The sequence below is a fragment of the Amblyomma americanum genome, chromosome 1, assembly GCF_052857255.1.
Source record: "Amblyomma americanum isolate KBUSLIRL-KWMA chromosome 1, ASM5285725v1, whole genome shotgun sequence".
In the NCBI taxonomy this organism is placed as follows: Eukaryota; Metazoa; Arthropoda; class Arachnida; order Ixodida; family Ixodidae; genus Amblyomma; species Amblyomma americanum.
The window spans coordinates 305,766,633-305,794,141 of record NC_135497.1 but is presented as its reverse complement, the minus strand read 5'-3'; the positions used below and the strand labels follow the sequence as shown (position 1 = coordinate 305,794,141).

Genomic DNA, 27,509 nt, shown 5'->3' with positions numbered 1-27,509 from the left:
AAGGGTTAAATGGGTGCATGCTGTGCTGGCGTGCTCTCTTTACGCCTGCAGCAGTGTGCCGTCGCACGAAACTCCTCCTTCCTTGGCGAGCGTGCTCGAGTAAAGAACAACAGAGCAGTGACATGGTAGCACACACATTTATTGTTGTTTCGCGCGAAAAAAAAACATTAGGCGGCCGGAACGGAAAGCCAGTCCACTTGACTTTCTTGGGGCGCCTTTCACACAAACACCAAATGGGGGGGGGGGGGGGGGGGGGAGGGGGATACGTTTTTAAGAGCTCAAGGAGCACGATAAGACCTGTAGACGCCATGAGGGCGCTACTGGAGACGGACGAAGGGTTCACAAGGGAGAATGTGTCTCTTCAGAGGCCAGTTCGGGGGAAAGTCCCCAGGCCACCGCATCTTTGCGGCCATTGACGCGCCTGCTGAACGTCTTGCCTTACAGTCTGTGCGCAGGGGAATGAGAGAGTCGTGCTTTGTGGAAGTAAGATGCTCTCTATGGAATGGTCAGGTTGAGATCAAACATTTTCTAAAGTATGTCGATATGTAGCTATGACGCCCGTTATCCGTGGTAGTAGGCTGTGCGATCAGATGAATAGGCAGGGTGAATTCATGTCGTGGACGACGCGGCATGTAAAAGACAGTTGCAGATGGTGCGCATGTTTTATTATTTAGGAAGGTATATGTTATGATCAGCATTTCTTTTAATCCTGTAGGGCTCACTCCCTGTTCAACGCATTAAAATTTGTCTGATGAATATCTGTGAAAAATATGCTTTTTCATACATAATAAGATGTTCTATTGTGACATCGTAACGGGGTGTGTTTTCAATGAAACATTCTTTATACAAAATTGTAGTTTTGGCATAAACATTGCACTGCATTCACTACTTAACTCAATCCGTAGGCCTATAGTAAATTCTGGGTTGTGGTATAATACCATTGAAACTCGCATGGTTTAAATGGCCTCTCGCCCAAGATCTCGCAACAACTTTCTGAATAAACGCCTCGTTTTGACTGCGCATTCATGGTCTTGCATGATTATTAGCCGAAAAAAAAAAGTTCTGCATACAGGCTTCGCAGGCGTTTCAGCATAGCACAGGTAATAACCTAAAGGTCGTGTTAGCTGATACGGTTGCAGGTGCTGAGGCTGGATTCGAACGCGAACACTGGCTATGAACAGAACACTTATAGTTTGGATCCTTACGCTTACATACAGAGAAGCTAAAGTGAGTCATTGCTCTAGGCGAAGTGTCCCTACGCACATAGAGCTACGTATTGGCAGAACAGCGTACAGGCGTGTTCGCGTTCGGATCCGCCCTGGTGGTACCCTGCAGTTTCTTTCCCAAGAGCTGCATCCTCGGTACAACCTTGCGGGGTAGCCGACGTCAGCGAACAGTGTTTCTGCCGCGGCTCGCCCGTCCACGCACGGAAGACGGCAGCGGACGCCGCGCGTTGTTCGTCCCTCGTGCGAGGCTGTCGACCTTAGAATATATTGGATCGCAAAACTTCGCGTTCTTGCGCGGCCCGATTTCAGTGGCAACCAGCCAAGGACAGGATAGCGTTTTTTTTTATTTTGCCTGCGAAATGCACGCATCTGGGCGGCGCGTGAGGCAGCGGGTAAAGGTTAACGGAAACGTCGGGAACGGGCGTTTGTGCGAAGGAGCGGCGATATAGGTGCTCGATGTGCCTCCATCATATACCTGCACGATCAGAGTGCGACTATGGGACGTGCGGCGCTTGCTTGAAGCGCTCGTGGTTACTTGGTCGAGGACGTATACGGGTCTGCTTCGATGGTTTGGCCTGTCGAACGTGAGGTAATGCACTAAGGTCGTCACTTTGGTTAATTGTTCGAGAGGGCCCTGCGCTAAACTTTTTGTGATGGCTTCAAGCCCAAGGGGGGGAGAGAGAGAGAGGATGTGAAGGAAAATGCCTCTTATTTTAGGTTTTATTTGCGCCTGAATTATCTTTGCAGATCAATATATACTGGTGGTTCAGATTCAAAATCCTTTTTATTCAGCTTGGGCAAAAATGTTGCTTTGTACGCAAAAAAAAGGACGGTCTGTGCGAAACCGAATACCGGTGCGTGGTCTCGAAAACGCATGAAAGCCCACTTTTATCAAGCGCTTCCCGTGGTTGTAGTGAGGTATACAGGAGGATTACCGCAATTAATCAACCACTGTTATACGCACGGCAACTGCACCGTTGGCCGCCCTATTTCAGTGGCTGACAGTATAGTCGAGGCGCCCACTCTGTAACACATGCGAATGACAGCTAGCAGCGGCACATCCAGGCGTAAACGTTCGGCTTTCCAATCGTGGTAGCCAAATACGGAAACCGCACTTGCCGTGGTCCTGAAAGTCCTGAAACTGCTTTGCAGCAACGCTTCGTCGCGGTTATTTACAGAGCCCACAAGCATTCAAGCACACAATTTCTGACTCACCATTAACAAAATTAAGCAGGGCGTTACATTCAATTACCCGTTAGCTATTCGCCGGCTTACAAAGCGGTGTAGCAACAACCAAACGATCACGTTTTCATCAACCATTTTCTCTCGCATCATAGCTTCTCTTCATGTTGCCGACATGAAAAGCCAGCGATATATACCAACGTTCATTCTGGAGCCTGGGCGTAAACACACACACACACACTGAAGGTCTCATCAATTTGCCTGTCCTTGCTGGACCTGCTTAGGCGCTGCGGTACTCGACTTATCGACCGTACAAGTGCAGCTAGCTTTGCACCCTGCGTATGCTTAATCTTTGCTCGTAGCTAATCGGGCTCACGGTGCTGGTTGCACTCGATCGCAAAAAATGAAAGAAGAGAATTCGATGACGTTGGCTCCGTCCAGCGCTAGATGGCAGCAGATTGTGCTCTACGCGGCGCTGGCACTGAACGGCCGTGAACTGGTCTGCACAGTGCAGACAGATCGAGGAGACCTTGGCTCAGTTCCAAGGATTGCCACTCAACTCAGGGAAGGAGAGCGGGTACGAAAGGCGGTTCGTGTGCCCGTCGCATTACGACTTGCAGTACTGGGACTTTGCGTTCGTGATGAGCGTCTGCACGCCCCTTCCGGCCACCGTGTCGCTGAAGTAGCCCATGAGGCCACGTTGTCCACGCGGCTGGCACTTCTTCTGCAAGAGCGCCCGGAACCCTCCGGGGCACGGTTCGGACACGAAGCGGCACTGCTTGTTGCGCAGGGACTCGAGGAAGTAGGCCGTCGCCCGGAAGTGGTCACACGGAATATCTGCAACACGGCCGCCCAAGCACAGACCCCATCACTACACAGCACGGCATGGTTTGACGCGGCGACGGCTGAGGAGCAGGTACTTTTACTCTCGAGACATGTGACAATGCGGCCTAGCGTATACGCTCTTTAGAGCGAAAATTCTTGGCACATATGATGCAGCGGTGACTGCACTGAGAGCGAAGGGTGATGCGCTGATGACGTATGCTAATTGTTACCTTTGGAGTAGTGCACCCTGCAAGTATTGGCCAACGGACATGTGGGAAAGTGCTCATCTCCCTTTTCTCTCTCCCCTTTCTATCCCTCCCTCCGTTCCCCTTCCCACGTGTAGGGTAGCATACCGGGCGCTGTCTAGTTAACCTCCCTGCCTTTCCCTTCGTCTTTATCTCTCTCTCTCTCTAGGAGTAGTGCATGGATGCTCCCCGGAAATTTTGTCGTTATGTGAATAGCGTTGTGCAGCGCCACTGTAATTTCTGTTCTGGTATGTCTTGGAGTGCCTCGATATGAGGCTTACCTTCACCTTTGTGCTAGTGGTGAAACTACGGGGTCGCTTTTCTCTGTTTGCTGTTGGCCTGGTAAGACCGGCTCTCGCAATCTAACCGTTCCTACTTAGTCTGGCCTTCTAAATTTTTCACCATGACAATCTCGGTGGTACGTCGGAGGCATGCAATTTTAGATAAGAGCTGAAGAGGGTTTTTAGGAAGCGTTAGGGGAATGGTAAGGCTTTTTAGGGCATTTACATTATTTTCCAGGACGTCCGTATAGAGGTATATGGTCACTAAAGAACGATAACTGAAGGAAAATACAGCAATGCTACTCCATCACTTTTCGTGACGCCATGCTGCTAGCCTTCTTACGTCACAGCCGATCACCTCGTGCAGGATTCACGTGAGCTCAGCCCGAAAAGGTAGAAAATCATGGCCGCCCACAGCAAATAGGCGGAACAGGAGCGAATAGATGCCTAGCCTTTGCGCCGCACCGTCTCGCTAGTGTACCACCGAGGCATTTATTGGCAGGAGAGAGCGAAGAAGACGACCACAATGCTCACCGAGCGGCTTGCATCCGGGCTGCATCTTTCCACCGTTGGGGTAGAAGTCGACGTGGCCGACGGGCCTCTCGATGCCCAGTTCGCCCACCACGATCGCCTCGCCTCCGCTCGTGTGGATTGCGTCCACGAAGCGGGCGTCCTTATCAGAGAGGCACACGCTCGTGTTGTCGAACAGCGGCCCGGCGGGGTCCAGCGCTGCGTCGCAAAAAGCGTTGCCCGCGCGCGGGCCACACATGTCAGCCTCCCTAAACCATTGCGCCAGCCGTGTACTGCATTGCGAACCGAACATCCCGGCCACGACGGCCGCTTTTCGACGGGGTTCGAAATGCAAAGCCCGTTCGCTGTGCGATGTGAGTGCGCGTTGAAGATTCCCAGGGGGTCGAAACGAATCCGGAACCCGCCACTACGCCGCCTCTTTCCTTCTGCCCCCACTCCAGTCCCTTCACTTCCTCCTTCGTCCCTTCTCTCACGGCGCCTTTTATGTGTCTACCCGGAGTGAGACAGTTACTGCGGCTTTCCTTTTCTCACGAGCAATTTTCATTTTTCCATTCAAACAGAAATGAGCAACAAAGTTAAGCAACGAAATCTTAGAAAAGCCAGAGAGCGGCTGTTAGGCATGGCGTTGTGGAGGGCTTCGTATTGATTTCCACCACCCAGTGTTCCTTAACGTGCGCTGAGGCAGCACAGCGCACGGCGTCTATTGCATTTCGCCTCCATCGAAAGGCGGCTGCCGAGGACGGAATTCGATTCCGTTTCCTTGGGCACAGCAGCCGAACGCCGTAGCCTCTGAGCCGCCACAGCGGGTAAAAATGGCAGAAGTTAAACCTGGCGCTACGAAGGGGAGCAGAACTGGCAGTCGCAGAAGTGATGGCAACTGCAGCTTCGCGTCACCTGCCGCACTGTTTCGATAATTCGTCTCGATAATGTTGGTTCTAGACCGCTGTTTCGCAGTAGACTTGCTCGGATGATAGGCTGTCACCTGTAGGTCTGTCACCTGCAGAGCACGATCCAAGTGCAGTTTTTGTCGAATAATCTTAATTACGAGCTGTTACTGACGAGACCGAGACGAGCACGTTCACCACTGCGGGCGTAGGCCTCCAATTGACGCAGCTCTCTTTGCTGTTGCCTAGCACAAGTTTCCTGATCAGTGCACGTTACTGGGATCACTATAGCTTATACATGCTTGCTGGTATCATAGTTGTTATCACAGGGTTCATACGCGCTGCTATCAACCTGTGTGCACACTCAGTTAATATCATAGTGCTGTTCATCCGCAACGACTGCCATTTGACGGCAGCAGACTTATTCGACAAAAACGAGCAGCAGCGCAAACCAAACGCAAGGACGAAGCGAGAAAGACAAAACGGGCGCCGCTACTCAAAGACAACACATAGCACTCGTCTCGACGTCTCTATAGATCCCAGTCTTCACTCAAGCTGCCGTCAAGTCAGTCAGTGAAAATGAACAGCACTTTGGTCTTAACTGAGTGTGCACGTAGGTTGGTAGCGGCACAAAACTAACGTTTATGTTGGCATTAATCAGTACCGTGGTAACCTAGGTAACAAACCAAGAAGACATAATCACTGCAGCACTCGCGATTAGGAACCTGGTTCAGAACTTGATGCACTTCACGGCAGCAGCAAGAAAAGCGTTTCTCATTAATGTAATTATACTGTTTGCCAGCCATACGAAGGCGCTTGCGTACTTGCTTAAAATCAAGCGAACAGCCACGTGCGTGTACGTATCTTGAGCAAAATGGACAAGGACAAACGTTGGCGCTCAAATAACACGCAATGTGCGCAAGACGTTCGTTTGTCTGCGTCCCTTTTGCTTCAGATGCGTACAGCCTTGGTCAAATGTCTTAATTAAGGCCACGCCGTTTGCTTTTGAGCTCTACAGGGGAGCACCCACGCCGGCCCCTAAAGACGGAAATATATTGAAGGGTGAGAAGAAGGGTTCTTGTCACCCTAAAGAGATTCAGAGCGTCAAAGTTGCCGTAAGTGCGTCACCATACACGCTTGATAAGCAAACCTCGCGGCCCAAAGACTTTTCATCTAGGCTGCACATTAAACAGTAAATCAACTAGTCCAAGAGAGGATATTAAATGAATGTAGCCACGTGTTGCACAGGGTTCATTCTGGATCTGCTGCAAGTGTGCGCTCTCAGCCTATAATGACTCATACTGATGCATGGCTCGGGCTATACGATAAAAAAGGGGGACGGGAAGGCAGGTTTCCGTTTAGTTCCGAAGTGAGGAGAAAATAAAACGAAAGCGGAGAAACGTGTTCGCCTTTTCCTTTTCACGTGCGGGCCTGAGGCACCCAATGCTCGCACGCTGTCGAGAGGCGGATGTTGGAGCCCCGCCAAAGAGACGAGATGCGGCGCGGCGTTGAACCGCGCAGCGAAGGGAGAAGCTGAAGCGCGCGCGCCATGCTCAAGAGGGTAGAACGTTGGGCCAGTTGGTGTAGCGACATATTCATGAAAACTTTGCGCAGATTAACGCAGGATGGGAGGGAGAAACACACACATACACACACGAGCGCCGTGCTGAATAATGAGCGCGGGACGCATACCGGTGATGCGCGGGACGAGCTTTCCCGTGGTGTGCTTGAAGTGGCGGCCGAAGAAGCCGGCGATCTGTCCTCCCAGGCTGAAGCCTACGATGTGCACCTGGTCGACGCTCAGCGTGTTGCGGTGCGTCTCAATGAGCCGCTGCACGAGCAGCGACGCCTCGCGGCCCACCAGCGCCGTGTTGCCGGCTGCCTTGATGTAGCTCAGCAGCTGCGCACCGCCGCTCCAGTCGATGATTATCACGTTGCAGTCCTCCTGCGATCGGGCGAGGAGGCGGCGGGTGTCGGCACTGGCATCGTAGCGGCGCGAATGTACGCGTGGCGCACCACTCCCGCCTGTGCACCCTATATCCATGTTCTTGGCGAAGTTTAGACGCGGAGGCTTCTGCTGCCATGACCGGCAGGTACTAGAAGCGAACTTTTGGAGGGCGCCACTTGCGCCACCCGTCGGGCGTCATCGTCGCTGCTGTGAGCGTCAAGGCGTCGTACACTGATTGTAGGAAGTTCTCTCAAACGGCCGGTGTTTCTGCTTGGCGTAATCACGTTTTAATTTTTAAAAATTTTTTGCGTCTTCGTGACCTGAATGGATAGGTTTAATCGACGTTCTTTTGAAAAATCTCGGTTTTCTACACGCAACCCCAGGCACTGAGTATCGTGTAATGTAATAAATGCGCCTTTACGGGTAGCCGTCACTTAGAAAGTTAAGGCGACTTGCCTTTAGGGCCGAAAGATAATCAGCGGTATTGCCAGTCAGGTCAATGCTATACTATAGTTCGGCCTTTTTTGGCCTGCTGTCTGCTGCTTGCGTATTTTTGCCTGCACTACGCTCGTACAGACGTGTCTAGGAAGTCATGCTGAAGGGAAAAAATAAAATACGGGATAGTGCCACGTGGCACACGTACCGCGTCGAGGAAGGCGTCCTTGATGTCCTGGATCCAGCTCACTTTTCCGTTCTCGAGGAAGCCGTGCACGATGAGCTTGAGCGGCTTGGGCTTGTCGAACTGGGCGAGGCGGCCCAGCCTCGTGCTGGGTCGGTAGTCGAGCCTCACTGGCGAGCGCCGGTTCGAGCGCGAGTACAGCTCGAACTTCGTGTCCACCGCAGACGGGTCGCTGGGGAACGAGGTGGGGAGCGTGAGCTTGTCCTGGTTGCTGAAGCAGCCCACGTACTCGTAGCACACCTGGTCGCTCTTGTCGTCGAACTGCGAAGGATCGTGGCGCCTTTCGTGAGAGCACTGCTCTCGGGGACGCGGCAGAGCAGATCGGCTGGCAGTGGGCTGAGCCGGTTGACACGTCCACCATTAATATGCGTGCGCAGTGACAAACGACAAATTTCCCCACCGGCCCGCTAACAGACTTGTTGGCGGCCTTTACTTGACGCAAACGTTCGCTAGCTTTGCAATTGGCCTTAGCGTGGAAGTCGTGCAACAATCGTAAGGAGCGGCTGCGCAGACCGCAGACAAGCACGAAATGGTGGAGACGGGACAAGCGCTAACTTTCGACGGCTCGCCTCGTCTTTTTTTTTCTTGCGCTTCTCTTTCGTTCACGTCACCGCTTTTTAAATCTGAATGATGCACCTGGAACCTTTCTAAACATGCTCTACTATTTAGACACAGCTCTTTTTTCTCTATGTCCCCCTATGTTCTCCTTCCTTCACACAGTTGTCCAGAATTTCACACTTTGCATTGCGGACGCCAGCCAACAAAGCCGTTTTATCCCCATTGTCCTGCGAGTATAAATAAAACTCGGTTGGGTCTACGTATAGCGACGCACTTAATGCATTAACGGTAGCTTCCTGCCCCACTTTTCTTCAAAATTTTAGGTCCTAAGAGGGCTGCGACTTCGGGCTCATAAATACGCGGTGCAAAGATCACTGAACTTTGCGTAGGCATGATCCGTTATTTGTCTTTCTCGTTGGTCATAGCTTGTGCCTCGGCCACTCGCGTAGTGCTGTTGCATATTAAGTCCTGTCGCCCTGATCTCTGGGCACAACTTGGCAGTGTTTGGTATTCGACTAGACTAAACAGTATTTTACTAAGTAGTTTTGCATATAAGTTTGCATTATAGGTTGAGCCGCAGTGTACGTACGCTTCGTACCTTTAGAAAATAGAAAATTTAAAAAGGGGAAAAACATCCAGCCCCAAATTCTGCCACGACTCGTGCATTAAATTTTTTGTGTGGGCCATGGCATCAACCTGTGTTTTCTCCCGTTGTTACAGCAGTGCTGTCACACACATGCACGCGCACGCACGCACAAACACAAAATTGACGACCTTTCAGATTACCACAACGCCCAAAATGAATAAACGCGTCTTCAGTCACGTATGCGCTCACCTTCGGAAGCAGCTTTTCCGCAAACTGTCCCGGAATGACGGAGTCGAAAACTTTAGCCGATGAGTCCAGGTAGCGAGCGGCGTCGCCTATTGGTGAGCTCGTTGATAATCGAGGGTTTGTTTGCACTTTGGGTTGGAACTGCAGGCAGAACAAAGTTGCAAAAATGCTATTAGGGAAGGAATTCGCTAATAGTCGGCATCCTCAAATCAGGTTTGAATCTACTTCGTTTTCTGGCTTGCGGTGTAAACAACCTGTCATGAGATGCCTTTCATTAAAAAAAAACACAAAAAACATGTACCTCACCTAGAAGGTGACATTTCTGTATATTTTGTTTGTCTTTTTAGTTATTGTTATTTTTTAATCCTCAGATGAGGAGAGTAACGATTTCTCACCTTATGGGACAACGTTTCATTCTGCACGCTTACAACAGCCGCGCTTTGGCAGTGACTGTTTGCACGGGGTAGACGGAAACGCAAGTACGTATAAACTGGAGCGCGAGCGAGCGGACTTAAGGGAGGTTTTTCTTTTATGTGTTATTACTTCGGCAGGCAATGTGACGTCAAACGGTAATCAAAAGCGCTATACATGACTCTTCAGGTCAAAGCATGAACCACTTTCGCTGCCCCCGCGGACAAACGTCGAAACACGAAGTGGAGTTTGTCCTGTCTTATTCATATCATTCGTGTTAAAAATTGTGCTCATGGGACATTAATCTTTGCTGCGTACTCTATTCTTTAGCATCGTCGTAAATGGCCAAAATACAAATTTGGGCAGAGCAGTGTTGGGTACACGGTGGATGCTGTGCTTAATGCGCTGGAGGAGGGCAAATTATATACTATGAGTATGATGGGAAATTCCTAATGCTCGTTTGTTTCTTGCGGGCAGAAGCTATTTCTTACGGGCAGAAGCTATTTCTTACTGCAACAGAAAAACGCTTTAGATGGGAACACTTGTTTCTTTGTTTCTCTTCCGTTAATTCCCGAGCGATTGTTTTGGAAACGATATTGGCAGGACCCCGTGGAGTCTAAGTTGAGCATTATTGCTGTTAAGTACGGATAGTATACCACTGCAAAACAACATTAGCAAAGTTTTGCACGATTGATGCTGCATGTTATAGAACAGACTCGTAGGCTCTAATAGGGAGCGCTAAGTTAAGCGGCTTACTTTGTTAGCCGTTAGTAAGTACTAGTTCGCGTCTGAGTCCTCCTAATCCCACCTGTAGCATTCAACACCTCAACTCAACTCTGAGTCCTCCTGATCGAACAAACTACAGAGCGCGTAGTCCGAACGTAGTACCGGATATTCTTCAGTATTTGCAAATTTCCTGCCGAAGAATGAATTCCTTAAGTGTTTTAGCTGGTTTTCAGCTTCTTCATGACGCTGCAGACTGTATTTCTGTCTTCCAGAAGGTAGGAGAAATGAAAACCACTGTTTTTTTTACATTTCGAACGTTAAACTGCTTGATTTGCTCTAGCAAGTGGGCCCACGATTTCAACTGTAGAATCAATAAAGGTGAGAGCTCACCTAACAAGTAATGTGCATCAGATGCCGTAAGTGACGCGTACCGTCTTTTCCGAAAGTAACGAGGCTGCATGCCACCCCTCAAGCTCTAAGTATTTCTAAGGTAAGGAGAACCCTTGTCCTCACCTTTCAGGACCTCTTAATCTGCAGAGAAGGCGTGAGGGCTGCACTACACGAGTGAGAAGTAAGCCATGTAGCCTGGTTACTTTCGGCAAAGGCTGTCTCGGGCATCTGTGGCTGAATTTGTTAGCCATTTTTATCGAAGTCAGAAGGAGAGATTGCAACTCAGATGCGAACGGTTAAAAGACACTAGAACGTGCCCGCAGTGGCAGCGTATTAGCTGAAACGCATCAGATAAAGCAGTCAACCGGTAATGCATATATCAAATGTTGCTTTTATGTAGTGCCTTCGGTATTTCATTGAGTAAGTGCGCGTGTTTCTTCTGTGTTTGATTTTGGCGCAGCGTCTGGCAAACCTTAACACAAGGAACGAGCAGAACACAGGGGTAAAGGTGGGTGACAGTCAGCTTACGAAGGGCTTCATGAGGCACGGGCACAGACAGTCACACAAGCACAGGGGGAGAACAAGCGCACACACGTATTACGACCTGCACGGCGTCTCGTTTCTCCAAGGGCTGAAAAAGAACAGGGCGCAGCACACAAAGAAAGGAAGGAAGGTTTGCCACACCGCTTGCAGCGTTCTCGTGGACAGCGACGACAGCCGACCAATGCCAATGGAGCGAAACGCGTTACCCTGAACAGAACAAAAAACAAGACGTCACAAGACGACACAGGTTACAAACAGGACAACGACAGACACAAACGACACAGGGTGGTCGGGCTTTTGGGGGGGGGGGGGTTGCGATCCTTGTGACTGCGCGCAGGGCGCCGCTGTCTTTGAAGCGACGGAGGTGAAACTCGTCGAACGTGACTGGCGGCGAAATCCGTTACCAGGGTTCGCGGTTATCCTGCCGCTGATGTCACGTGCTTCATTCGTCTGTACTAAGAGAAAGCGAAGGGCTTGCCTGAGCCTAGAACGTAATCGGGGCGCATGATGAAAGCAAGCGATTTTCCACGGTTTAAAAGAAGGCCCACGCATTAGCACTGCGAGCTGGACACAGACCTGCGCGCCATGTCGTATTTCTTGTATACGTGTAGTGACGAAAGAACGTTCGCGAAAAAAAAAAAGGCAACTCGCCTGGATTCACCGTGGACAGGTACTCTCAGGCTGGGATTGTGTAGGTTAGCGTTTAAAGGGGTTTTAACTTTTGTATGTGTACAGCTCTCTCTGGATACACGTTTAAATAATTTAGTCATTATTTTGCGCGTTGTCTGAATAATATTATGCTCCTCTCAGGCTAAAAAAGTTAGGCTGAACTTGTCCCTCGAGTGCCTCGTCTCGTAAATGAGACAGCGCACTCCAGACTACGTTGAACGCGACTGCTTCGATTCGCCGCAACAAATTTGGTTATTTCGTATCTGGCGGGAAGATGATTTGTTGGCTGTTTGGAAATGATATTGATCTGAACAAAGTCATATCTGACCTTGGCATGAACTTCACCATGCCTGGCATGAATTTCACCACTAGAATGTTCGCATGATTTGCGAGCTTTCCGCTAGGTCTCGTTCACAAAGGCAATATAAACTCGAAATTATGCATAGCCAACTGTATAATACTCGCGTTGAAATCGGACCACGTACAGGCAGGTCATCTTAGCAAGAAAGTGTACCCAGGAAGAGAGGTCTTCGTTTCCAGCTTCAGAAAAGAAGCGTGGCTGTTTGAAAGCAGCCTCGCTCTTGTCACTACGATCGCATGGTGTGGCCACGAATACTCTTAGCGAAGGCAGAACTGTGCCGCGTGCTTGTGGGTAGTTTAGCCTTCGAAGCTGTTAAGAAGTGACTGTGGCTATGGTGAAAGGGGAGGACCCCATGGAGAAGATCAACAACCACCGAGTTTTGACGGCACGATGCTAATCCGCGTTCTTCACTGTCTACATGAAAGAGCAGTAATAGGGTAAAAGTGCGCACACATACAGCAATGCATTTTCCCCTTAGAGCCAAAATAATTGGTTGTTTTTTTTTTGGGGGGGGGAAAGGAAATGGCGCAGTATCTGTCTCATATACCGTTGGACACCTGAACCGCGCCGTAAGGGAAGGGATAAAGGAGGGAGTGAAAGAAGAAAGGAATAGGTGCCGTAGTGGAGGGCTCCGGAATAATTTAGACCACCTGGGGATCTTTAACGTGCCCTGACATCGCACAGCACACGGGCGCCTTAGCGTTTTTCCTCCATGCACATAGGGTGGTTCGAGGTTTCCGCCTTTTTTTTCTTTAAAAGCAACAAAAGAAAAAGAGATAAAAGACATCGCTTTTGGCTTGTCATTAGGTTTGTGTTGCTGAAAGCAGCAGCAACAACCAAATAAGCAGAATAAATAAAGAAGCATAAACTAATTCAACATTTGGACAAAGTCACACACATGCTGTCCACTCGTCCACAATAGTTGGGCAGTATGAACTATAGCACATTATTACATTTGTTGACCAGTGCTAACAGAGAGGAAGAAAAAAGTACTGGGGCCGAGAATTGGTCATCCAACATTTCTTTTGTTACGCGACGAATATGGCGACCCCTAGTGCCAATTTCTTTTTTACTATTTTTGAAAGCAACTTTGTGCCCAAGCTTTTGCAGAACAAAATGCCACTGAAAGAGTACTGCTTTGAAAAAGCAGTTCTAATCAGCCAATGATCTATTAGACATACGCTAGTGGAAGTGACTTATGCGGGTCCTGTCAGTGCATCTGTGTGCCGTGCCAAGTGTCGCTGCATTACGTGGAGTCGTTAATTAAGTATCGCTGTTTGAAAACGCGTAAAGATGTCGCGAGTTCTATTATTCACGCAGGTTTCAATGGGAAAAATGTGATAGCAGAAAACGGCCATAACCGCCATTCTAATATACGTACCTTAAAATTAAAGACCACTGTTTCACGTCTTTCTGACGAATAGCAAGTGCACAGCGGAGTTGGAAGGATATTTCGGAAATCACGGTTTCTCCCCGCTTTCTCCGCTTTCTGCGGCGACGAAAAGGAGACGTGGAAGAAGTTTGAAGTCTGACGACGGCGAGAAGCGAGTCCCCGCTCCAGGTGCAGTAAAAGGACGTAATGTTATACATCGCCACCCAATGCCGTGAGCGCCAATAATATGGGACGCATCGAAGTGCCCTCGCGTTTTCCGTGCAGCCAATTGCTGCAGCTTAAGTCCATTGAGTGGTTTAAAAAAAAAAGAAACGGCTAACCTGTTTAGGTACTTTAGCTACAACCGGCGTCCGAATGAACGCAAATTTCCGCGTTTTCCTTTTCGTCACCTTGCGCGTGCGGCTACCTTCACCTCGATATCAGTTGTAGTCAGCATGTAATACAGTGGTAATGAATACGGAGTTATCACTTTCGCGCCTGCCGCACATGAGAAATAACTTTTTTTTTCTCCAAGAGTGACCATCATTGACTTTCCAGGATGCAGGAACCAATCGGCCCACCTGTACTGCATTCTGTTTGGTTAAACCCCGAGGGTCGGCCTTCATGCGGATTCCTACTGTTCGTTCTAAACGATTTTCTTCAGAGACTTCCTTATCCGGTTTCCCTCATGCAACGTGAGCCAGTATGTTTTGCACACTTGAACATTCCTCACAAGGATCTGCCCCAGAGCTGTCCCATCTCTCTGTTGGCGCTGGTTAATGTGTTTGTGGTGCGTCCCTCTCTCTCTCCCTCCCCCTGAGAATACGCTCGGTAAGAAGTAGTGTGCGTCAGTGATGGTGGCTGGGAAGCTCTGGAAGCCGTACCAGGGCTCCTAATCCAAACGGCGACTCCTGAGGCGCAGCATTCACCAGAAGTGCGCCCATGGAGAGAAATGCCACCAGAAGCGTGGGCACTGCACAGGGGAGGGTATGAAGGATGGTAAAAGACAAACAGAAAGCCATTTAATAACGCATTTCTCTTTCTAAATACTGCGCTTAAAAGCTACGTTTCTACGTTGGCTTGCGCCAATGGGAGTGGGGTTACGAGAGGCAGAAACGCCTCTAGTTACGGCAACGCTTCGGACTAGTCTTTTATCGCTGCCGCTTGACGATATCCATTAGACTGGCCTCAACGAGTTCGGAGAAACCAAAGTGAGCTTGCCGTATCACCGGCATTATTATTAGCGCATTTTCACCGAAACTCCCACGTGAATGCGAGGTGTGCGTAGATAACCATACACTTGATGCGCAAAGTAGGATGGGCCTGAACAATCGTTTCGCTAAGGCTTTGTTCCGATATTTAATTTTTGCTTTAGTGCACTGATTTACTAAATAAATACTCACGAGGCATGCGCAAAGTACATAACAATAACAAAAATATGCGAAGAGAGAGGCAACGGTAAATAATAGACTTTAAACACCCGCCTTTTTATACCCTATGGCTCAGTGCTGCGTCATTAAGTTACTGAGCACGAATTAGCGGTGTGAACTCAATTCATAGGAGACGAAATGCGAAAAGAAAAAGCTCGTACACTGGGATTTCGGTGCGCGTTGCAGAACGACGCACAAAGGACCGAAATTTATCGTGATCCTTCCTATAAGGTGTGCCGTATAGTAGCATTGCAACTCTGGTACCTAAGAATCAATCAATCAATCAATCAATTAATCAATCAATCAATCAATCAATCAATCAATCAAGCAATCAATCAATCAATCAATCAATTAATCACGTGACCATAATGTGTATATTAGAAATTTTGCATAATTGATCCTAGCTAAATAACGTATTAAGTGAAATTTAAAAATAATAGGAGCGCCACACGATGGGAAACAATGTGTACACGGTTTTACCCAGCTCCGTTGCGCCACTATTTTTAAATCCTTGGTTTAAGTTACGTGAAGCACCCTGTATAAAATTTGCGCAAGCACACAACGGCTGTCGTGCAGCCGCTCCCATGGCCCACCTGCAATTCCATGTTTGCGGGAAAGAAAAGCTATATCTTCCGGGCGTCTGCTGCCTGTCCCAGAGATCAGTGCTTCTTGTCCTGCGAGCTCTCTTCCTGACAGGAAGCTGCCGCTCTGTGCATTTGCAGCGCAAATCTATACGTTGCTGCATTCTTGACTGCCGGTTGCCTCACTCGCTTCCTCACTGCATGCAGCCGACAAGCGGCAGTCTCGCAATAGGACTGGCGATTTATCACTGGGATGACTTCCCCCCAGCGCTTCTGCTCCTGCGACTCCTCCTTAACAGGACGCTACCGCCATGCGTTTCAACGAGATATAGCTACTGCTTTCTCGACTGCCGGTACTCTGTGTCTGTGCCGCTTCCTGAGTGCGCTCAGGAATCGGCAGTCTTGCAGTGGTCACGGTAGTTTTTTTTTTTCCCTTGCTGTTTCGTAACGCACTGAAGGAAAATAAAGTAAGCGGCACTTTAATGCAAACCTTCATCTTTCAGAACTTATATTTACTAAAATTTCTTGCTAGGAGAAATCTTTACAAAACTGTTTGGCACGTGCTTTCAATTGTAGTGTTTTTCTACAACCTTTGTTCTCACATGTACAGTACAAATTCGAGCTTTCTTTAATTGCATTTACACGCGGCTCTACTTCGGAGTGAGACACATTCTTTGCGCAAACGTGGAGTATATTTCGTTTTCGGGTGTTCTACCAGATGGCGCCATTGCCTTTGGGTTTTGTTAGTTTCTGACTCGCTTTTAAAACGTAAGCCTGATAAGTCGGAGCCTTTGAAATGAAATATATACGTATGTACAGTATTTGCTTGCTGACGCCATGTTCTCAATTAAACAGTTTTTTTGACCACGTGTGATGAACGCGTACTGTCGCTACTGCATTGGTGTTTTTTGTCACTCGAGGAACTCTGAGGAAGTAGCGATAAGGCCAGCTCGTTCAGATTTCTCCACCTTTCTGTCTGATTAAGCCAGGTGTATCATGACCACTAGCACAGAGATACGTAACCGAGTTTAGTCATTTGAATTTTATCCAACAGCCCTGATTGAGGCATGTGAACGTCAGTTTCCGGTCTTCTTGTTCATGAATGTATCACTAAATTTCCGAGACTTTAGATGTCGAACATGGTCAATGTCATTCGGGCGATCAATTCGGCAAAGATCGCTGCTCCTTTTGTGTGATCGCAAACGGTTCTACAGTTTGTAAGAAAGCTCGTACGGGATTCCAGAAGAGCAGATATACAGGGTGTTCCACCTACGACTTTCCAGAATTTTTGGATATAGGATTTTTGTGGTAGAAGAGCGCTTTTTTTTTCGGCATAGCATTGCCAGCGATGTAGTACACCAGAATACTGCTAAGATCTGCTGACTAGCTGAGTAGCTAACTAATATTGAATAGTTCACTTTTTTAACTACTACGGTTACGCTCCTTATTATTGAGAGGCATGTGGCCCACCGGAAGTGATACCTATATCAGTTTTCAGAATTTCGAAAACGCGATTATGGTTGGCGCTGTGGCCCAACAAATTATGGCTCATCGCGCCAAAATACACGCGATATCGAGAAGCTTGCAGGCAAAGCGAACTCTTCAGCGCGCGAAAATTCTTGCGCGCTTGTTCGTATACGCATTCGGCGAATTTATAGCACAGCAAGACGAGGACACAAGAAACGAAGTGGACCAGGAACTGTGTCCGGTCTACTTCGTTTCTTGTGTCCTCGTCTTGCGTCTTGTGTCCTCGTCTTCAGGATTCTTGGACATCAATTTTAATTGTGAGGCAACTGTGGTATATTGTAAGTTAATGCTATGGAAATATTGAAAGTAATGGTCCATTATTCCGATGCGTAGCAAGATCTTTCTTTTAAAATTTGTCCGTCGCTCGCATCGAGTAGTTAAGAGTGCCATAGAAATCCAATGGGGAACATTTTTGACGACAGGTGAAACGTTAATAGCGAAAATACGCAAGCGTGCCGAGTGGAAATCTGCGTCTATATTGATTGCTATTGCGAAATTTTACGATTTATGAAATAATTTCGTTCATAACCTATTTCCCGTTGAAAAATGCACTTGTCCAGAATTTATGGGTATGTAATTGCACGAATTCCACGTCATCGCTACGAGTGGCGTTTTGATTTGAGTGCAGCGCGCAACAGAGTTCCAAGGACGCTCCTGTAAAAACACGCGGGTGTATTCCGACCTCTTGAGCGCTCCTCACCCCACATCGAAATTTTTTTACACCGACTCCGCGCCTCCTACATTTTAAAAACGCCCCGAAAAGCCGTCACCTCCCCGTTTTCGAATGTTAAGCGGAGAACTTACCGCTCGTTTGACTACCTAACACCATGTTTCCGGTTCTTCTTATACCACAGCAGAGTAACCTGGAAGAAGAAGAAGAAAAACGTAAGCGCCAAACTCTCAAAACCCGGCTTCTTCCTGTCTTAATTAATGAAGCAAATAAGGGTGTGTCAATTAGGCGGAAGCCGCGAGCGTCTTTTCAGGCAAGGGCGGCCGTATTCTCGACCACTGACTCTCAGAAAGGGGAGAAACAGGTATCTTTACGCACGTGTGAGCCAATTAATTATAAAATAAAAGAGAACGCTGACGCCATACCGTTCAAGAAGGACACGACCGACGCCGTCTACGAAGAAAGCATAGTTCAGTGCACCTTTACGTCGCATACTTTATTATGATTTCTTTCTCTCGCTCGTCGAAGAAATTATGTATTCACGGTCACGAGGCGTCGATCGGGGACATCCGTGCGCGCCGCACGTGCCACCGGCGAGAGAGCGGTTTCATACGCTCAGCAAAGTGGCGCATGAAGGCCGTCGGGTGAGCTCCGTCGGCCACGCTCTTCGCGAGATGTTCGTAATAGTCGCGCCAAGTGGCCGAAGGTGGGTTCCCCACTTCTTGACGTCATAGGTGCACCGAACAACAAGGTTGTGAGAATGAGGCGCGTGCTGGATAAAATGACGCATGCGCCGAAATTAATTACCCTTTCCTCCATTCAAACCATGGAAAGGGAGTGCGCACGTGGAGACAAGTGCAGCGCAGCGCAATGAGATCCGCTGTGAAAGCAGGTCGAAGACGAAGGAGGAAGACTATAAGGAGTGGAAACTCCGCCGTCTGCGGCGACCAGAAAAGGTCACAAGCCCGCGGCGCCACTATCCTGCTGGCGGCGCCTGGCGGCCTGGAAAGAAACTACTGAAATACAACGTCACGGCGTGCCCGCTGAAGGAAACACCCGTGTCGTCTGCTTGTCGTCTGCTTTGAGCGCGCGCCGCCTGCCCGGGCGCTGCATTTTCTAATTTTTTTTCCCTGCTGCTTCTACGAGGCGCCGCAAGGCGCCGCCACTGCATGCGCCCCCGTCGGCGCATACAACTGTGACTTCATCTGGTCGCCTGCGCTCGCTCGCGCAGACGGGAGTTTCACCTCCTGTATAGTCTTGCTCCGTGGTAGAAGATGAAGGAGGTGCACAAGGAATAAGAGGCGGCTTGTGAAGGGAGAACTCCGGGAAGTCCGAAAAATTGTACTTAGAATTGCACCATCGCATAATTCCAAATGGGAGGTGAAGGCAGCGGGGGTGTTTATTCGTGGTACTTATGCCAGAGTCCGCAGGGGATACCATAATTTCTTCTTTTACTTTCACTGCAGGCTGAACACGTACGAGTGACCTACATTTTTTTTTTTTTACAATGAACGTGAGCTACCGGCTGAACTGTGCCGATAGAAACATTCAATGCTTTACAGCAACTCTGCTCTGTCGGATAATCTTATTAACACATCCACACCGATTGCTTGGCAAGTAAAGGAAATCCAAGCGTGCTCAGGCGAGCAACTTACTGATTATTCTTTGGTTAGTTTGGATTTAAGGAAGCACGAAAAAGAAAACGTCTGCGCGGAGCAGGTGAAATTCTGATTGATTGCTTCTAGCAGTGAAAGCTTGTAAACTTGCTTTGCGGCGAACTACAAAGAGGCAGTTACTTACATAACCAAATGCATTAGTAACCACCGGTTTCGTTTTTTTAAATTCAAATTAGCAGGGGGAGATAAGCTGCCCGAGATGTGGAACCAGCTGCATGAATTCGAATGCGTCGCTCCTATTACATGCTGTAGCTGAGAACCAGGAGCAAGGCGCAGTTTGACGCGGTGCCGGGGCGAGCGCACACTGACTACTTTGTTTTTCCAGAATGTTACTCGCTCTTCTCAGAAGACTTTGCTGCCATTACGCAGGTTCGAGGAAGCTTCTCGAAGTGTTGGAAGAGAGACTGATCACCTAAGCTAGGCAATCAGTGCCCTTGCCCGAAGGCCAGGCTAATTGTTCTTGTGCGTTTAACTGATATGTCGCGACATGTGCGGCTGCTGGAACCGTCGCCTTGTGCCAGAAGCACGCTACTCACAAAGCTTGACAACCTTGACCTGGGGGGAACACACGCACAGCGGAGCGAACACTACGCGGCTTGTGCAAGTTGCGAGGCCATATCTTTTTTTTAAGGAAGGGGGCGGGGGGGGGGGGGGGGGGGCTGGGGGAAGAATTCCGGTGAAGGCATTTGGACTTTGTCACCTCTTCCACTCTTTTTGGAGTCAGGGTGATGAGAGGTGATTCATTGTTATTAATTGCGAACAATCCCTCTTGAGCTGGGAACTGAAAGTTATTATATGAAGGTGTGTTCAAAGAACGGTAATCGAGGTCCCATGACTATTTTTTTGCATTCAGTGAAATTTGCATATGCGATGGGCCAATGTATTCACACAAGTCTTGCAAGAAACGCTGCAGTTTTATTTATTTACAAAAATCGTGTATCACACGAGGTGGAAAACGTCGCTTTTGCGATTTCGCGAAATCGCTATAGTTTGGATATCCGCAGACAGAAGAATAAAATTTCGTAGAACCTCAAATTTTTTTAGTAATTATATGCAGAATTTTCGTTAGGAGGCAGTGCAGAAAGATTTTTTTGGGCTCCTGTAATTTCGCAGCAAAAAAAAATTCCAAACATTTTTGAAAAGGTAATGCATTGCAATAAGGGCAGTTTTTGGACATTAATAAGACAAGAAGAAGTAAGAACATCGGGCTGAAAATTTTTCTCAGTAGTAATTTCTCCTTTTTACTATCCTGACAAAAACGTTGTGCTTCTCGAACGGTCAGATGATTTTTATCCTGGCGTTAGAATCATCTGAAATGCGAAAAATTTGAAGAAATGCGAACTGTGACGGAGATTGAAGTGCCGGAATGCTGATATTCTGAAACATGCTCGCGTGATGTCAGCGGCGTTCTGTTTTTTTTCTTCCCAAACCCCTGTTTCTACTTGCATATTCACCCCTGCTTACAGTGCCGAAAGGCAGTCTCTCTGCCGTGCACTGGAGCGTCTAGATCCGTGCCCACTGACAGAAATGAAGATTCTCGGCCACTGGCCGCGGCGATCGTCGGTGGTGAAAGCCTCCAAGGCACTGCTCCGCTTCTTGCGAACTTCTGGCCTGAACGATAGGCTGTGACTTTAGCGAGCGCTGACTATTCATAGTGACTCTTCTTTCTCTTCAATTTTTATCCCCTCGTCACTTTCCCCCCATGTAGGGTAGCAAACCGATTATTCTTCCGGTTGACCTCCCTCCCTGCCTTCTCCTCCTCCTCCTCCTCCTCCTCCTCCTCCTCCTCCTCCTCCTCCTCCTCCTCCTCCTCCTCCTCCTCCTCCTCCTCCTCCTCCTCCTCCTCCTTTTGGCAGGCAGCCTAGCTGTCTTCTGCCGTTTGTAGCAGTGACGATAACCTCCAGCCTCTGCTGGTTCTCACTTTTTGCTATATCTGTGCCTGCCCGGCATACGTGGTCTGGGTAATCCTCCTGGGAGGCTTAAGATCCAACATTACGCTGGCACAAAGACAAATACATGACCTCAACTGCCAGCCTTTCCAGGCTGCTGTTCGAAACAGAATGGGTGCTCCGAAGAGCGCAGGGGGATATACGGAGCCCCTCCCAGGACTGCACCCCACCGACGAAGCGGTCGCCAGGTCGGGGTGTGCCTGTACCCATTCGGTGGGTACCCGTCGGTGGGATTCGAACCTGCCACCTCCCGCAGCCGAGGCGGACGACCAAACTACTAGGCCACGGCTGCGGCCACGGCTGGGGTGATATAAAGCCAAAAAGGCTTTATATCATCCCCCACAGAAATAAGCTCGTCTGGCTTTCTGGCATGCTTGGAGGCATTTGTGCCACTCCGACTTTGACATTCGTTTCCTTGACCTTTAGTGTAACGATGATCCCTGCGATCATATTTCTTAGTGAGTTAAAACGTATATGTATTAGCCAAGCATTTCCATAATTTAAGCGCTCCTAACATCGGAGTGATTACGAGCAACATCAATCTGAGCGCAATCATACGACTACAGGAAAAATCTACTCAGCTTTCTCAAGAAAAAAAAAAACCGAACACTTTGGATCAGGCGTTTCTAGTAGCAATTCGCCCTCCACAGGATACATTGCGTGGTAAGAATACAGGGAACTAATGCTGGCGTGCATGCTGTTGAGAATAATCGCAAGACTAAATGCATGGCAAGCAAATAACAAGGCTCTCTGAAAAACGAATGCTAGAAGCGAAAATGTCTTTGTTAGTGTTAGAATTTGTTTTGCAGAAAGCGCTTGCGTGAGTATTACGCTGCTTATACCGAAGAGCGTGGTAAACTTTAATTCTTTTTCTATCCAAATGCTTTCAAAATTTCATGCGCAACGGCAAAACCTTGAAACTGAAACGTCTCAGAAGCCAACTGTAGGAATTTTCGTCTCGCCTTTCGCCGTGTATTCAATTTCCCGCAGTGACTGGCGTTGTTTGCTTGGATTGTTAGAAGAGTCATATTCCAAATGTTTCGAACCATAGGGTTTCCGCATAATTCCCTAGTAAGTCCCCATGAGGTGACTTCCACTAGCCTTGAGACGTACAAACCCACACTGTATCATTACACAAGGCCTCGGCGTACGTAAACATCTTCTGATGTCAAACCACTTGATGGCTTCAGCCTTGAACGCCCATCAATTACTCGGTAAAACGCCTTGTTTTGCCATCAAATATAAGGAAAAAAACGTTCATATCGCCAACACACCAGTGATATTTGCTGTACTCCGTCCTTTGTGGTCACGGTGTCGGGTGACCGCATAAAAAGTATAGTCAGATACAATTCAAGAACAAAGCGACAAATGCCATTCAAAAGGCGGGTAGGGGCGGGGGGGGGGGGGGGGGGGAGAAGGGGGAGGCCTCAAGCCAATAGCGTCGACCGAATCTGATGACGTCGTGGTTAATCCCTTTTGACCTGATAGCGTGAAATCGCAGAGGGTGGCAAATGAAAGGGAATTAACCATGGCTTAATCGGATTAACCGCAGCATCATGAATATCGGTTGACGCCATTGGTTGGAGGGTCTCTGTTGAGGGGTATCTGCATGACGCTTCGTTTTTGAGCATTATCCGACCGTATTGCGAACAAGTGTTGAGTCGCATGCAAATTAAGCGTTTTGTTTGAAACCTTCAACGAAGGAACATGAAAGAGAATAAATCTTGTAGCACGGTGGTAATAGCAGTGACCTTGATAATTTAGGTCGCCAAGGAAATCTAACGGGTCCTCAAAATCAATGAAAATGCTAAAGGAGTCACTTAGGAGTAAATATTAGGCGAAGCAGACCAGACTTTCTAAATATTTTATTCGTATTAGGCAATGAGGTGTTCGTTTAATTGATCGAGGCCGCTAACATGTTTCATTTATTAAAAGGGCAAATCAAGCGAGACAGATGGCCAAGGGCATGATTATTCGTGCGGAAAACGGTAAAGGGCCAGTATTCTAGAGGCCACAATGCTGCGGCTTAGTCGCACGTGCGGATTACAAGGGCTTTAAGACAGCTAAACGCTGTACTGTGCACCTGTAAAGGCCAGTTGTGTTGCTCAGCTGATCCCTCAGACATAATGGGCGATGATGGCGGTAACGGTGATATTGAAGAAGATGGCTCCATTGACTTACTTCGATAAAGGTGTAATGAATGCCTGCATGCATGTGGTCGTCGGACAATATTCGAATGCGCTGAAACGTCTCGGCTAACAAGCATCCGATTATAACGGCGGCAGCCCTCATAAGGAGTGTTTCCATGTAAAAAGCAGCATCCGGCGACGTCCGCCTGAAGCCTCGAAGGAGACAGCGTTGGCGTTTAGTTGGGTTTCCGTAGAGGTGACACTCAATTCTTTGAATTTGCATCGAATTTATGTGCCAGCTGTCCTGCTAAATTATGTACGGCCAACATGCGTTTGGAGAATTTGGTTTAAGCCAGCTTCGCAAGGTCATGTTACTCGCGCCGCGCTTAATAAAACACGCTGCAGGGCTAGTTGGTTATGCATTGTTTCTAGAGAATTAATTCAGCCTTATTTTTTTTTGCAGACAAGCGCGCAGACAGCCGCCATGTCTGTCTGTGCGCTCGTCTGAAAAATGTAGCGCTGAATTAGTTTCAGGGCTGTCAGACGACCAGCTCAGCATCTCGTGAACAAATTCTGCCCTCTCCCTATCTTGCTCTGTATCTCTGTTCGGCGTGAAGGCGCTCGTCTATGAAGATTTTTCATTGCGGCTCTGTATGCGCGCTGTGTAGTAAAGATCACGGGTTGTAGTGAAAACAAAAATTTGAGGTCGCACTTAAGCTCCGCCTTAAGGGTATGACGTGATAGCCAATGGGTCAAGGTACATATATGCCGAATCGGTCATTCTCTACCTTGCATTCATATATGTCCCTGAGAGTCGTCATACCACACCTGTCGTAGTGGTGCAGCGCTTAAACGATGCGCCACTGCCCTGCGATGGCAGGTGCTGCCACCGCTGGGGCTTGTGGAACACATGTTGCTCTTGCCGAGCAACCTCTAGCGACCAATCAGTAATTGAACTGCCACCTGCCACGGTTTGCAGTTTGCTCACAATCCAGTGAGCAGGTTTTGATGACGCCGCAAGGTTACGTGATTCTGGTGGCCCACCTACCTCCTAGGTTGCTTTTCTGGGAATTTTTCGCGGATTTTCCGATCATGGCCAGTGACACCGACGGCGACGCCGGATTTTCTGCGACACAAGTTCATAACGCTATCGCGTTCAAATGCTCGATTCAGGGACGACTAGGCTCCACTGTACATTTTTTGCTTCCACGTTTCAAATTCGCTATTAGCCACGAGTTCATCGGTTCCTCTATGTAGTGGAAGGAATGTGACGATCTTTACAGTACTACCTACGGTATTCCCAATGGCTCGTGATGGAACAGCGTTTACAAAATTTATTATTGAAAACCTCAAAGATTATCCGCTCACTACATCTAGGCAATTGTTTGTTCCTTGCAATGAAGAGGGAATCTTATGTGCTCAGAATATTTGGTGGTGCACCTGATAGAGGGAATTCAGGCACATTTTCTTCCAAGTGTTCAAAAGGTGTTGCATACACAAGAGTTTGCTACACTCTGAGTTAAACCGTTGCTCCGTTGGTACCGTTGCTACACAACCGATCAAGGTAATCTTCACCTCGTAGACCGAACACGGACAACACACGCAAAAAAGACGCCCCACGGAATAGAGGAAAAATAAAAACCGAAGAAGCTGCTCATAAAAGTAAGGAGCAAGAAATGAACGACGGGTATATAGCAGATATTGAAACGCAGCAAGGAAGATTAGCAGGTTTTTCATTTTTAACCTTCTGTGCCTCGTCATCCAATTATGTGCTTTTTTAACTCACTGTACAGTTAACACTGAAAGGCATTCCAACTGCTTTCTCGAATTCCGTAACATATTTACCAGCTCTGCTGCACGCTGTCCGAAGACTGGTGCAACGCAGAGGACCATCATTTACCCTGTCTTTCGCTATAACGCTAATAAATATGATTCAAAACTTAAGAATGCGCGCCACAATTAATAGATTTGTGCGTCCTCTTCATCTTCCTTTCGCCGCCGCGGTGGCTCAGTGGTTACGGCGCTCGGCTGCTGACCCGAAAGACGAGGGTTCGATCCCGGCCACGGCGGTCGAAATTCGATGGAGGCGAAATCCTAGAGGCCCGTGTACTGTGCGATGTCAGTGCACGATAAAGAGCCCCAGGTGGTCGAAATTTCAGGCGACCTTCACTACGGCGCCCTCACAGCCTTAGTCGATTTGGGACGTTAAACCCCCATGAACCGTAAACCAATTTTCATCTCCCTTTCCGGTTTGTAGAAGAACAACAACAAAACAACACTGAAACTTACCACAGTTATATCGCTTACTGGTAGTGCACGAATTCACCCGTTCACCTTCGCGGTGCTCAAACGGTGAAGCACTGTGCTAGCTTCGCGAGTAACTCTAGGCATATATGCGGCTCCCACGAGCTCACCTTCCCTCTCTACTGAGTGTTCAAGCGGTAGAGAGCGAAGTAACCGATGGGAGTCCCACTCACGGCGTTGAAGAACTCGAGTTGTGGCTCGCCTGTGTGGACACCCTTGCTGGCGCAGTATTCGAGCGCGCAACTACTACCTCCCGTTCGCATCATACGCGGCGGCGCAACTGACGGCCGGCTTCCTTCCTTCTGACTTATGTACCGCATAACGAGGGAAGAAAAGGGAAAAAAAAGTAAACGCGGACAAGTAGCCAAGAGCCTCGTATGTGCCGTACCTTAGAAGCACGACGCCGTTTTTTCGCTCCTTACAGACTGAGTCTTCTATGCTCAAATGTCGGAGGTAGTCGGGAAAATCTTATTGCTGAGCTAGGAGCCGAGTTACACAACGGATGCGCATTTATACGCGAGTCATTCCCCACAGCGCTGGAGTTTACGCACGCAATATGCGTAAAGCAGACTGCGCGAAAAGCTATACTGTGTCCTTGCTTTTGCGAAGTACACCCAAGAGGCACACTACAGCGGAAAGCGAGGCGATAGCACGTACACGAAGCCTGTAAAGAAAAGGCAAGGTCCATAGCTGCGCGCAATGTCGAGCACGGACGGACGGAGTGCAACGCGACGTAGATGTATAGAGTGCGACTTACCGGAGCAGATGTTGTCGCTCCAGAGAGATGAAGACTGAATGTCCGACCACGGACGGATACGCTAGTTTGGATCCCACTCCTGTGCGCACTCGGCGATCTCCCTCCGGCCGTGGCTCACCGCTCTCGCCGTGTCTCGCGGCGACCACAGAGTCTGTCGCCCTTTCTAGATTTTCTCTTCTTTCACATGCCCCTCTCACTCTTCTTTTTTTAGTCTGTTTCTTTCTCTTCCGACTCGAAGGGCAGGTGAAGCTGAGGGCAGATTACTTTACGCCGGCTTCATTTCCTCCTATCTTGGAACATTGAGGAAAGATTAGAATGCGGCAGCTCTCCCAAAGACGGGCGAGGATGTACCTCGGCTGAAAGGGGTGCAGAACGCTTTCCCGCCGCGCCGCTTGCGCTCTGCGAGGACAGATCGGAGATGGCCGCCACCGCCCTCGCCGCCGCCGGTCCCCCGCAGGAGTGACCGAAGGAGAGGAGAGGTGAGAAAAAAAAAAAAAAACTGAGCCGGTGATCGTGTTCCGCAGCACTCGATTACGTGTACCGCTAGATGGTTATAGGTATCTTTTGATCTTTTAGCAGACAGCTCGGTAGTTGGCAAGCGCTAACCAACGGTCTTTGCGTATTGCGTGTCGAGTCCTTGGGCTTCTTAGATATGCTCTAGTTGCGTGCCGCCAGAAAAGACCTTTATTTTGCTCGTTTCTCACTGAATGCCTTTCAAGCAGCTCGGTTCTTTTAAAGTGACACAGACACGCGCAGTGCATGAGCTGAAAAAAAAAAGTGAATTTGTCGGCGATTTTTTTTCCTCACTCGCATTTCTCTTTTC

General features: G+C 48.7%; 1 protein-coding gene across 2 annotated transcripts; it reads right to left on the bottom strand.

Annotated features, from left to right (window-relative positions):
• Positions 1-118: 118 nt before the first annotated feature.
• On the bottom strand, positions 119-26,837 carry LOC144115318 (pancreatic lipase-related protein 2-like). 2 transcript variants are annotated; one of them, XM_077649650.1, is made up of 9 exons: positions 26,687-26,837; positions 18,006-18,064; positions 14,548-14,636; positions 11,403-11,468; positions 9,195-9,332; positions 7,766-8,062; positions 6,867-7,119; positions 4,294-4,488; positions 119-3,245 (listed from the first exon to the last, which is right to left on the bottom strand). In XM_077649650.1, the coding sequence occupies exons 2-9, from the start codon at positions 18,028-18,030 to the stop codon at positions 3,016-3,018; spliced, it is 1,293 nt and encodes a 430-aa protein (XP_077505776.1). In that variant the 5' UTR covers positions 18,031-18,064; positions 26,687-26,837; the 3' UTR covers positions 119-3,015. The 2 variants fall into 2 exon arrangements, with proteins under 2 accessions (XP_077505776.1, XP_077505777.1); XM_077649651.1 differs by lacking the exon at positions 11,403-11,468.
• Between the last annotated feature and the right edge of the window lie 672 nt (positions 26,838-27,509).

Coding starts and splice junctions, on each gene's coding strand:
- LOC144115318 (XM_077649650.1), bottom strand. CDS start 18,030: ATGGTGTTAGGTAGTCAAACGAGCG. Junction 14,637..18,005: donor GTTAGGTAGTCAAACGAGCG/GTAAGTTCTCCG, acceptor TCCCCTGTGCAG/TGCCCACGCTTCTGGTGGCA. Junction 9,333..11,402: donor CCACGAGAACGCTGCAAGCG/GTGTGGCAAACC, acceptor TTCTGCCTGCAG/TTCCAACCCAAAGTGCAAAC.